This window comes from Anser cygnoides, chromosome 4 (genome assembly GCF_040182565.1).
Source record: "Anser cygnoides isolate HZ-2024a breed goose chromosome 4, Taihu_goose_T2T_genome, whole genome shotgun sequence".
Lineage (NCBI taxonomy): Eukaryota > Metazoa > Chordata > Aves > Anseriformes > Anatidae > Anser > Anser cygnoides.
The window spans coordinates 55,684,991-55,698,635 of record NC_089876.1 but is presented as its reverse complement, the minus strand read 5'-3'; the positions used below and the strand labels follow the sequence as shown (position 1 = coordinate 55,698,635).

Below are 13,645 nucleotides of genomic sequence, written 5' to 3'. Positions count from 1 at the left end.
ATTTTTTTTTCAAGAATCTGTTATATTTGTTACAAGGAAAGTAATAAAGTAATCTATGTCAAGCTATTTACATGCTAGTATATTAACTACCCAAGATTTAATCTCAAATAATGTATTCATGCTGCTTTGCAAGGGTGGGAAAATATGCATGATATCCACTGCAGAATGTTCTTCCTCTGAACATTGTTTAAGCATACTTTAGTGCAGAAGCTTTCTTTGAAAAGTTCATTGACCTTGAAAACTAGTGATAAGTGGAGCATGTGAAACACAAACAACAGAAAAAAGTTTGTTTTTGTTTTTTTTTTTCAATAGTGGTGAAGAAACTGATCTCAAGATGAATATTTATGATGTATGTGCAAATTTTCTGAGAAAAAAAAAGAGAAGTTCAGATTGCAGCTGAGTGAAACAGGATTGATTTGTATAACTTCAATCCATGTTGTTTTTATAATCTAATATCTAACTTATGGACAGTTTATTTTCAGGACAATTGTGTCAATAATTTAAAATTAAGACATAGCAAGGACATTGGAAATTATTAAAAAACATGAAGACATTATCTAGCATACATTTTTTCTCATAATACTTCTCTGTGACATTGACTATTAGAAGATCAAATTCTGATCTCAATTTTGCCTTATTTTTACCAAGTTCAGAACATACATTATTTGATTTTGTTCATAATTTCCAAACTTCTAATGAAGAAAGAAGATAAAAACAATGTGGCTACATCCAGTATAAATTTTGGAAGTATGGACTTTAAAGCAAAGCATGGGGTGGAGGTGATGATACCAAGGCAGAATTAGAGTTGGGAGAGAGACTTCAGTGGTGGGATAGTGGAGATCAGGGTCATAACCCCAAAAAAAGACGCAAAACATTTCTCACTCTCACATGTGTAGGCCTTGGAATTTAGGTGCCATTGGCACCACCAGTGTTGGGTCATGCAGTTTAGAAATTTTATGTTATTTGAACAACAGGTTGTATGACAAATAGTGCAGACAATCTAGTGCTGTCTACACAGTAGTACATTTGGCAAGTAAATAATGCCTTTACCATTTTTTTTAGAAAGCAAAGTCACAGTGGCATGCATATATCTAGTAAAGAATGGTTTGACTTGATTGTGTTCTTATTACATTTCCACTAAATGTTGCTTGAGGGATGAAAGTGTACTGTCACAGAAAACTGTTACTGACATTAAACTGCTTAAGTCAATTGTGGAAGTATCAACTAATGGACTCCACAATGAATAACTGTGTTATAACTACACTGAATGATACAGACACTATGTAGACCATTTAAACATACAGACAGACAAAAACAGGTTGGTGCCCAAAATGAGAAAAAAAGTAACTGGAAAGGTCATATCGAATAAAAACATATTTCTGTCATATAGTATCAAAATCATAGCACAGAACCAGGAAATGTCAAGTCAAATCATGTCACAACGTGACAGCTTTTTGAGATCCTGTGTCCAATTGTACTTGGTGCTGGACATTTCAGAAGATTTTCAAGTAGTTGTCTACAAAGACTTGCATGATATACTCACAGAGGGACTTTGTTAATCCCTACACAACCATCCTGTCACCACTTGCTACTTTATGTGTCCTATATTCAACATCAATCATTCAAACTTATAGTAAATGCAACTTCAAGTAACAGCATGGCTTAAAGTTTCATATTCTGTGGATCAGGGAAGATTGTGAAAGGACAAAGATTCCTTTCTGTTGAGTTGCTTTCAACTATGCTATTCTTTGCTGGAAGACCCATTTCAACTGAATCCCCTCAAGTGAGCAGAAAATCACATTAACTATCCGTTGCTACTAAACTTTTATATCATTTAAGTTTAACTATTAAAAAATGGTGTTCCTACTGTAAGTTAGTCAAATAGTGGAAAAATGTGAAATTCCTCAATCTTTCACAGCCTAATGTTGTTCTTTATGGTAAATTAACCTTCTAAGGATGTTTCTCCTTTCCACAGTTATAGAGACCTAAAGCAAAACTTCGATAAAAGGCTTTACACACTACTCATAGCAACTTTCCACACCAATATTTTTGAGTGGAAAAAATAGAAAATTCAGATTACATATGTGTTTGGCGCAACAGTGGATGTCTAGAAGTAGTTCTAAGATAATAAACTCATTTAAATATACTAATTCACTTTTCCTAGTAAATCTCCCTAAATGGAGATATTTGTTAGTAAACTTATTTTCAATGTTGAATATTGGATGTAGAGTGCATATATCATTTCCAGCAACTTTGTTTCAAAAGGTGATTATAGGAAATCAGTCTGAAGAAAGGCTATATACACAGACAAGAGCACTATACGCAGTCCTGAACAGTCTGTACTTGTCAGCAAGGCCCTGCTGAATCCAATGCCTCAGGGCAACACGTTTCTGCAAATTTTTGTGATAGGTTACCACAATGTTATGGTATAAAACTGTGTGGCACACATCAAATGCTTTGGAAAATATATTCACTCCTAAACAAGTATTTAAAGTTGATGTAGTATGTCTTCACATTATTTTCAATGAAAAGATGCAGCCTGCCTTTCTGCAGAATATGCATAGGTTTTGTCATTAACACTGGACTTTTCATTTCAGTGCTAGTGCATAGAGTATTTCAGAGCAGTTGCTTGTTGGGTAACTGGCCTTAACTCCTGCCCATCACTGTTAATAAGCCTGTGTGGGATGAGGTCATGGTCTCAGCATATCTGATACGACATGAAAGCATTTTGTTCCCTTGTGCAATTGGCAGATGCAGCATCTATTCTCATCCTGAGATAACCTAGCAACAGCAGCATGTGACCACATGACCAAAACATGCAATTAACTCCCACTTCACAAGGTTTACAGCTCAGCAGCTTCACTACCTGCGGCTAATTTCAAATGCCACAGCATGCTTTCCAAGTGATTTGAGCAACTGATTTGCTAAGCACAGCTACACAATTTATATATATATATATAAAAGCACTACAATGTCCAAATCCTTCTGAAGGCCGGTTTTGCCATAAAACAGAATAAAGTTAAAGGACCTGCACGAGAGATCCAGTTTTTAGGAATAAAATGGCAAGATGGACGTCGTCAAATCCCAATGGATGTGATCAACAAAATAACAGCTATGTCTCCACCAACTAGCAAAAAAGAAACACAAACTTTCCTAGGCGTCGTGGGGTTTTGGAGAATGCATATTCCAAATTACAGTCTGATTGTAAACCCGCTCTAGCAAGTAACCCGTAAGAAGAATGCTTTTGAATGGGGCCCTGAGCAACGACAAGCCTTTGAACAAATTAAGCAGGAAATAGTTCATGCAGTAGCCCTCGGGCCAGTCCGAACAGGACCAGATGTAAAGAATGTGCTCTACACCGCAGCCGGGGAGAATGGTCCCACCTGGAGCCTCTGGCAGAAAGAACCTGGGGAAACTCCAGGTCGACCCCTGGGGTTTTGGAGTCGGGGATACAGAGGATCTGAGGCCCGCTATACTCCAACTGAAAAGGAGATATTGGCAGCATATGAAGGAGTTCGATCTGCTTCGGAAGTGGTCGGTACTGAAGTGCAGCTCCTCCTGGCACCCCGACTGCCGGTACTAGGCTGGATGTTCAAAGGAAGGGTCCCCTCTACACATCATGCAACTGATGCTACATGGAGCAAGTGGGTTGCACTGATTACTCAGCGGGCTCGAATAGGAAACCCCAGTCGCCCAGGAATCTTGGAGGTGATTATGGACTGGCCAGAAGGCAAATACTTTGGGATATCATCAGAGGAGGAGGTGGTTCGTGCTGAAGAAGCCCCACTGTACAACAAGCTACCAGAAAATGAGAAGAAATATGCCTTGTTCACTGATGGGTCCTGTCGTATTGTGGGAAAGCATCGGAGATGGAAAGCTGCTGTATGGAGTCCTACACGACGAGTTGCAGAAGCTGCTGAGGGAGAAGGTGAATCGAGTCAGTTTGCAGAAGTGAAAGCCATTCAGCTGGCTTTAGATATTGCTGAACGAGAAAAGTGGCCAGTTTTCTATCTCTATACTGATTCATGGATGGTAGCAAATGCCCTGTGGGGGTGGTTACAGCAATGGAAGCAGAACAACTGGCAGCGCAGGGGCAAGCCCATCTGGGCTGCGGCATTGTGGCAAGATATTGCTGCCTGGGTAGAGAACCTGGTTGTAAAGGTATGCCATGTAGATGCTCATGTGCCCAAGAATCGGGCTACTGAAGAACATCAAAACAACCAGCAGGTGGATCAGGCTGCTAAGATTGAAGTGGCTCAGGTGGACCTGGACTGGCAACATAAAGGTGAATTATTTATAGCCCGATGGGCCCATGACACCTCAGGCCATCAAGGTAGAGATGCAACATACAGATGGGCTCACGATCGAGGGGTGGACCTGACCATGGACACTATAGCACAGGTTATTCATGACTGTGAAACATGTGCTGCAATCAAGCAAGCCAAATGGTCAAAACCTCTTTGGGATGGAGGACGATGGCTGAAATATAAATATGGAGAGGCCTGGCAAATCGATTACATCACACTCCCTCAAACCCGCAACGGCAAGCGCCACGTACTTACAATGGTGGAAGCAACCACCGGATGGCTGGAAACATATCCTGTGCCCCATGCCACCGCCTGGAACACTATCCTGGGCCTTGAAAAGCAAGTCCTATGGCGACATGGCGCCCCAGAGAGAATTGAGTCAGACAACGGGACTCATTTCCGAAACAACCTTATAGACACTTGGGCCAAAGAACATGGTATTGAGTGGGTGTATCACATCCCCTATCGTGCACCAGCCTCTGGAAAAGTTGAACGATACAATGGACTGTTGAAGACTACACTGAAAGCAATGGGTGCTGGGACATTCAAAAATTGGGATACACATTTGGCAAAGGCCACCTGGTTAGTCAATACTAGGGGATCTGCCAATCGAGCTGGACCTGCCCAATCAAACCTGTTACGCACTGTAGAAGGGGATAAAGTTCCTGTAGTGCACGTAAGAAACATGCTGGGTAAGACAGTCTGGGCTACTCCTGCCTCAGGAAAAGGCAAACCCATTCGTGGAATTGCTTTTGCTCAGGGACCTGGATGCGCTTGGTGGGTAATGCAAAAGAATGGGGAGGTCCGGTGTGTACCTCAAGGGGATTTGATACTGGGTGAGAATAGCCCATGAGTTGAATTGTAGTATGTTAATTATTATATAATACTGTATGTCATCACTACCATGATTGCTATATATCATAGATGAAAACGGTGCTTAATTACAAGGTATTGAAAAGAGTGTAACCTGAGCATGACATAAATGGTATGGAATAAAGGGTGGATATCTGTCCTGGTTCCAGTTAGGACAGAGTTAATTTTTCCTCATAGTAGCTGGTAGGGTGCTATGTTTTGGATTAGGATGAGAAGAGCGCTGACAACATGCCGATGTTTTAATTGTTGCAGAGCAGTGTTTACACCAGGCCAAGGACTTTTCGGCTTCTCGCTCTGTCCTGCCAGCAAGCAGGCTAGGGGTGCAGCAGGAGCTGGGAGGGGACAGACCCAGGACAGCTGACCCAAACTGGCCAAAGGGGTATTCCATACCATCTGACGTCATGCTAAACAATATATAGGGGTGGCTGGCCAGGGTGGGGGGCCGGCTGCTCGGGGATAGGCTGGGCATCGGTCAGCGGGTGGTGAGCAATTGCGTTGTGCATCACTTGTTTTCTTACACATTATTATTATTAATACTATTATCATTATCACTATTATTGTTATTATTGTTATTATTATATTCCTGTCTTAATAAACTGTCTTTATCTCAACTCACCAGCTTCACTTTCCCGTTTCTCTCCCCCATCCCAGAGAGGGAGGGGGGAGGGTGAGCGAACGGCTGTGTGGTGTTTAGCTGCCAGCCGGGTTAAACCACAACAACATTTTACATTCAAATTATTATTTAGAAGTAACAAGCCTTATTGAAAAACTATTACTTCTAAACTGATAATGCGCATTACAGAACACAGATGCTTTCCATCTGTGCTAAGACAAAGATATGGATGACAAACTCATAATTCCCATTTCAAATGAAGTGGAAGCCATTTGTCCATAGTCTGAAATAAGTATACAATATCAATATGTGGAATTTATACAGGATTTGATTTGATCTTAGAACTACCCAGACACTGTTTGGTTTTGCTTCTAAGTCTATGTAAAAGCCAGAAATTTCTTTTCTTCTTACCTTATAGTTAATAAATGATTATGTAAAAGCCATGTCCTTTTATTGATTTTTAATGAGTCATATCTGCAAAACAATGTAGACAGCTTTCTGTATTTTAAGAGCCCATACTGTATCACTTTTTGTGTGTGGATGTGTGTGTGTGTGTGTGTGTGTGTGTGTTTTGTTGTTTAGTTTTATTCTGCTCACAGAAGTGTCCATGTCAGAATTCTGTATTTGGTCTTGTACTTTATGCACTGGAGGAAAAAAAAAAAAAAAGATTAAAATTGTAAAATTGTTGAAACAGACAAGGGAAATATCCTGAATTATTTTTTCTTCAGTCTTCCATCACTGACGGAACCATCACTGGTTCCAGAGGAAATAATGACTGATGTTCATACTTGAGAAAACTGCAGTGATACTAAGAATCTATGCATTCCACTATACTCTCCAGAGGATTTTGGCATAGCTATGATGTCTTTATTACATGCAATTGCCTACAACATTAAGTCATCTGGAGACCTTTGCCATTTTATTAATTATTAAAGCCTAAAACCAGATGCACAACTCATCTTTAGTCATTCCTCATTTTTGTCAGCATTTTGATGTGTCTACTCTAGTGCGGTAATAACTTTCATAGCGCAATTCTTTTTTCCCTACCTCTTTGTATAGATTGTCAGAATACTGACAGAAACTCCCTCTTCTCTAGTGGGACTAATCAGTAGCAAGTAGCTGTAACCACTTGTCCACAAAGCCTGTTGCCAACACATGCCCCTTAAATCATGGCCCATCCATCACTGCTGCCTGCTTGCAGAAATGAGCAGATGTTCAGTCTCCTGACTGCCACTGGTATGACCACTTGTGGCTGCTAATATTAGTCTACAACTTTTACTCAAATAAAAGAAATGAAAATAGCAGGTGTTCTTAAAAGTTCTTCAGATGGTTATTATTAGATTTGATCTAAGACTGTCCAAGACATCTTGGGGGAGGGGGGGGATCGGATTATTGAGGCATGCATTTTGAAAATTTTCTGCATATGAAAAAGAATTATTGACAATTCTATATGACACATTAAAAATGCCACTACAGTGGTGGCTGGAAGAGGGAGATTCTGGTCTGGCATAAGCAGATTAGAATTTGTACAAGTGCTGTCATATTTCCCCCAGGTACCCTGCTTTTCAGGCTACTGTCTGTCCTTGATATGGACATCTAGGATAACAGCTGTTTTCATCCCTTTGCTAGATAAAATAAGTTCTGGAGTGTCAAAAAAAAAAAAAAAAAAAAAAGGAAGAAAAATTATTCCAAGTTTTAAACTATCACCCTAATTTTATGCAAATTCAATGATATTTTAATTATGATCTCTTTTAGATTTATAATATTTCAAACAATTTATAGGGTATTGGTGTTGCACAAATGACTGCTGAATTTCAAATCCAGGGAGCTATAGTCCTACCTCAGCCACATTTAACCCGTCCTCTCTTGTATTTTTTTCCAAATGTATATCATATTCTCATGGGAGCCTAAATAGTAATTTTCCTCTTCAGTTATTCTCACCTTTTCCCCTTCACACCTATTGTGCAAGGCTATTTTTTTCTCTCCCAAAAATATATTTTTTAAAAAGTATACCAAACAAAAGCTGAAACGTGAGGTCTGTTTATAGCCCATGATGTGAGGGGAGAAGTGCAACTAAATGGAACTAATTTGAAAGACAGAATCATCACCCACACCCAGTGAGAAAAAAAGGCAGTAGAAAGGTTACAGGTAATCAATACTCCGTTTCTTCTGCCTTGGTTCATAGAACTGCGTTTCTCTTGGAAATACAGAATTTCACAAGGTAGAAGCTTTTAAAAGCTTCCTGGATAGCAAGGACATGCACTGATAGCTGGGCTTCAGCTTAACAGCAGCCACAGCACTCTGTGCACCCTGGGTCCACAGCTGAAATTCACAGGGGAATTCTTATGCAAGGTTGAAGGCTCATTTGAGCCTAGCACCAAAGAGAATGCTTCTAGGTTGCAAACTCCAGCACAAGCATTTTCCCTGTCTTCTGTCTAAAGGGGAGCAGGAATTTGAACCTGAAACCAAACCTGGGAGTAACAGTGTGGAGCAAAATGAGGAAGGGCAGTTAGGAGCAAAGCAAGTGACTGGAGAAAGAACATAGAAGGGAGAAAAGAGGAAATTGAGACATGATTTAAAGAAAGATCTAAGGCTTCTGATATTTGCTCAGGTTAGGCTTTTCTTCAGTCAAGGATTTTCCAGTTCTGTCTCTAAAGCAATTAATTTTGTTAGATTTCATCTGCCTACTACAATCACAAACATTAGGAGCCACTCCAGCCTTCCTGCAGGTCTAATAAAACCAGGCAGAGATTTAGGAGGCTATGTTTTTTTTGTTTTGTTTTGTTTTTGGTTTTCCTCATTTTTACATTTGTTCTCTCTTTAGAAGGAAAGGACATGTACATCAATATGAAGATATAATATCTTTGTTTTTCATACTCTTTATTTTTTCAGTATGATTTTGCCATCATGTCATAATTACATCATTTTAAAAAAAGCATGACAGAAGAGGTAATACCTTTCACTTTGAAGCCAGAACTACCTTTTTAGAGTGCTAGTATTGTATAGACTCCTGTTTACATGAAGTGATATTTCCATATAAACAATAAATTGGATGCTCAATAATGAGCTGTTGCATGTTTGCTCCTGACCGATGGACCTCATGGTACGGACCCATATCTGGAGCAGTTCTTGAAGAGCTCCTGCCTGTGGGAAGCCCTTGCAGGATCAGTTCAGGAAGGACGGCATCCCATGGAGGGACCCCACCTGGAGCAGACAAGAGTAACCATGAAGGAATGTCAGAGGCAAAGGGCAAAGTGCTATGGACTGACTGCAACCCCTGTTCCCCTGTGCCACTCAGGGGTAGGAAGTGGAAGAGGGTGGATGGGGGAAGGTGTTTTTGATTTGTTTCCTTTGTTTCTCACTTCTCTACCTTGTTAGTAATAGGCAATAAATTTCTTTAATCTCCCTACACTGAGTTTGTTTTGCCTGTGACAATAATTATTGAGTGACTTCCTTGACCATATCTCAACCCTTGAGCCCTTTTCATCATATTTTTTCCCCCTTTCTTTGAGGAGGGGGAGTGACGGAGCAGTTGTGGTGGAGCTCAGCAGCCCAACCGAGTAAAACCACCACATAAGCAAAGAACAATTTATTCTAAAACTATTTGTTTTAGAAATAGATGTAAGATGTAGCTTAAGAAAAAGTTTTGGGAATGACAGGAGAATGATAGAATACACATCCATCACTGGAGACTTCTGTACAAAATAAACCCTATTAGTTTAGTTTAGAATTACTGTCAAAGCTGATAAGCTAACCATGAAACTAAGTTATGGTCTAAAGTTGTTGCAAAAGCAGTGTCAAATCATTACAAAGACATTTAAGTTATCCCAAGCACTCTTGCAAGAAACCTGTAAATTTAATAACAGCTGGACAGTCAAGTAGCTGAACTGGACAATCCCTGAAATGGGGACTGCAGAGAGCATTCAGCCTATACCAAAAACAACCAAAACAGAAGTAATCAAACTAGTAAGACAATGAATATAATTCCTACACATTTTTATCTTTTAACAATTTCTCTATCCTGCCAGCTCTGATAGAAAAGCACATAAAAACAAAACAAAGAAAAAAACACACAATTAATTTAATCCCAAAGTGAATGTGTGTCTATAACTAAAACACCACTAAAAAGATTTCAGACTTAAAAATTCTGCTACTATGAAAGAAATCTCACTTCTTGAATCACAATTTTATTCACTAAAGCTGAAAAATCCCAATCCTATTCCTGTCTTCACATCAGCGTTCCTTCAGTGCAATTAATTTGGAATACTAATGCATTTCATACCGGACTTGTCATTGATTTATTTATTTTCAATCAGGAGTGCTTTCATCTAAAAATTCAAAGCTTCTTAAACAATAGATCATTGGTAGATACTTAATATTGATATCTGTGTTTCAAGTGAATTTACAGCAGAGATCTAATTTCTAGTATGATGGTGACACCTTCGTGTCCTTGACAACAACTGTGCAGCTTTTATTATTCTTCACCTTTCTCCAGCCATATAAAAAATGTAACCTAGATACTATGATACTAAATATTACAATTCATTTTTAAATAGCTCTATTTCACCATGAACTTATTTTTTATCAGCCACGTTATTAGAGCATAAATTTTACTCTAGTGACAATGTGTCATTTTAGGTATACGATAACAACTGAAAATGGTAAGAATAACTTCAATCATGTTCTCATCATCAGCCACCTTAAGAGAAAAATGAATATGCAACTGGTATTTAGTTGTCCGAACAAAATACGTTATACTCAACAGCAACAAAAGCTACTGAAGACTGAAAATTACTCTGTGTTAAGACAGGAAGCCTAAACCCAACAATATTTCACTTTCATGCATACAGTATGGAGGCATCTTGCATTGACTTCATCAGAATTAATAAAATCACCTTAAGTGACTTACTATTTTAGGACAGTTCTCTTTAAAGTTTCATAAATGACTTGGATGCAGGATTCAAATATATGCTAAATAACTCTGCAGATGACACTAAATTTGGAGAAGCTGTTGAATCCCTATAGGGTAGAGAGGCCTTGCAGAGAGATCTCGACAAATTAGAGGGCTGGGCAATCACCTTTATGAATTTAACAAGAGCAAGCACCACATTCTGAACCTGGGAAGGGGCAACCCTTGATATATTTACAGTCTGGGCGATGAGAGGCTGGAAAGCAGCCCCTGGAAAGGGATCTGGGGGTTCTGTTTGACAGCAAGATGAATACAAGTCAACAGCATGCCCTGCTGGCCAAAAGGACTGACCGTATCCCAGGGTGCATCAGGCACAGCATTGCTAGCCAGTCAAGGGAAGGCATTGTCCCAGTCTGCTCTGTGCCGGTGCAATCTCACCTCAAGTACTGTGAGCAGCTGAGGTCACTCTGTTCAGTCTAGTGAAGAGGAGACTGAGGGAAGACCTCATGGTGGCCTTCCAGCTTCCTCACTAGGGGGAGCAGAGAAGCAGGCACAGATTTCTCCTCTCTTGTGACCAGCCATAGGACTAGAGATTTTTCCCCCATAAAAGACGTTTCAAAGAGATAAAATACGTCAGCAGCCACAGAGAACTCCAGTTAGCAGCAACTTTTCAATATGGTTCTTGGTAATCAACTATAATTTTTTTTGTTGTTGTTGTTTGTTTTTTAATGAAAGAGAATCTGAAATAGTGTTTAGAATTTTTAAATACAAGTAAATAAAAGCAACTCAACCTGTATGTTAGTAATTTTTGGGTGCTGGAAAGTAACCTACAGATTCCCTGATAACTCTTGGCACAAGTACAGAAATGACAAACATTCATACTATCCCACAATTACTTTTATATTGCATTTCCTTTGGGCAGTGGAAAACAAGACAATCAGGTATTAGAGAGTGGAGCAGAACAGACAGTAACTGAGCTGGAAATCAACAGCGTTATTAAACCTGTACTTCCAAACAATTGCTCTAGAAACACTTCTGATTTTGAAGATAAAGGTTGTAATTTGATCAGGCTATTAACAGAGTTAAGAGTGTTCATGCCACTCATGATTTACATGGATTCTCTTTTGTACAGTACCAGACATTTGTTAGAAGTCAAGAGTCTTAATAAGTAGACAAAATATGCTTTAGTTCACATTCAACAGCCTATAATAAGCTTTACATCTTATGTACATGGTATTCTCTCCTTCTCCCCACCCAAAATGAAAAATGGAACACCACCACCACCCAAAAAAAAAAAAAAAAAAATGCAACTCAGAGCAGCTACATACAAAGATAATAGAATAAGGTAAGGGACTGGTTAGGTGTATCACATGAGGTATATCCCAACCTCATTCAATCTGAGAGCAAGCCTTCTGCAGCTGTGTAACTGTAGTTAAAAGCCCCAGTATTTGAATAAACATTACAGTGCAGAAGAGACAAAATAGGCCCAGAAGAATTTTTGTCCGTAAGAAGTTCTGAACTGATGTAGTTGTGGAACACACACACAGCTCTATATCTGCCCCTTGAACCAATAAAGAACACCCATGGCCAGAGAAAGCCAACCCTTTTCACATTCTTTCTGAATGTCCCTCTTTACCCCCAGGATGTATACTCAACCAGCAGAAGTCCATAAACATGGAATTAATTGCATGTACACGGAGCTAAAAGGCAGTCATCAAGAATGATTTCACTATCATTCTAGGAATACCTGAGTGTCTGTGGGTCATGTGCTCCCAATTTATAACTCTGCTGTTACCCTTAAAACACATTATATAATGTCTTTGCAGGATTTATCAGGTTCAATTTTGAAATATCACTCTGATTTAAAGACAATTCCAAATCTTCATGGCTAGACACCATTTTCTAAGTGCTTTCATGAAGAAACAATTTTATATCACAATTTCCTTCAAAAATATTTTTAGAACATTTTAAATTATTTTTCAAATTATTTTCAGAGGACAAGAGAAAGGAAGAAAATACTGCAGGTGGGTAAAATAATAATAATAATAATAAAAACCACATAGCTATTCTTTTTGACTAGTTTAAGAAAACCAAGCTTTTAAAATCTCTTCTGACACTCCTTTTCATCCACATCAATGTTTTCATCTTGTCATGCTTCTTTACATTACATTTAGTTCAGTGTTTGTTTTGTTTTGTTTTTTGTTTGGTTTTGTTTTGTCTCTTTTTGGGGGGTAGTGGTGCTATTGTTTGTTTGTTTCTTTTTAACTCTTAATTTTTCCTCAATTATGTTGAAGAGGGGATGAGGAACACTTGGTTACAGAACAGTTTAATGAATCAAAAAAGATTATTTCAAACATTCAAGTTTGACCTGTAACCATGACATTCCTGAAATAGTCCAATTATTACTATTCACGGTGTACAGCAGTTTTTATAACTGAGTAAGTTCAAAGTCAGCCTTCATAAAAGCCTTGGCTGCTACTGAAATCTGTAAGATTCCTCACCAGAAATGATTAAAGCTCTATAAAAAGCTTCCATTTCCATAGAAAACAGTTACAAAACTGGGAACACAACATTATTACAGGAGGAACTTGCATTTGCTTTCCCTCACCTAGAAGCCAACCACAGTTATCTTCCACAGAAACAATTGCAGTAAGTTTAAGGAAAAAAATCATCTTATACAGAAACACACTTGCCTTTTATTTTAGTTTTTAATAAATGTGTACTAGTGCCAAATGCAACTGCAGAGTAGACACCTGGACAAAGTACAAATGTAGCGTATAGAGAGAGGTTTTTCTGTTTTCCTCTCCTTAATGGTAACACATGTAGCTGCCAGTTCAGCAAAACTGCATTTGAGGAAAGGTTTATCATCTTCGTAGATGCCAGATTGTAAAAACATGTTCATTTCAACTCTTATAAATAAAACACAAAGGCTACTACTGACTT

At 38.8% G+C, this 13,645-nt stretch overlaps 1 protein-coding gene across 4 annotated transcripts in view; it reads left to right on the top strand.

Moving 5' to 3' along the window:
• Window positions 1–9,727, top strand: part of LOC106041754 (uncharacterized) — a 38,593-nt gene extending 28,866 nt beyond the window's left edge. For all 4 annotated transcript variants that reach the window (XM_066996171.1, XM_066996170.1, XM_066996169.1 and 1 more), the window contains exon 4: window positions 2,752–9,727. In XM_066996171.1, the coding sequence (XP_066852272.1) occupies window positions 3,589–5,160 (1,572 nt within the window). In that variant the 5' untranslated portion in view covers window positions 2,752–3,588 and the 3' untranslated portion in view covers window positions 5,161–9,727. The remainder of the gene's footprint in view (window positions 1–2,751) is intronic.
• The last annotated feature ends 3,918 nt before the right edge of the window (window positions 9,728–13,645 follow it).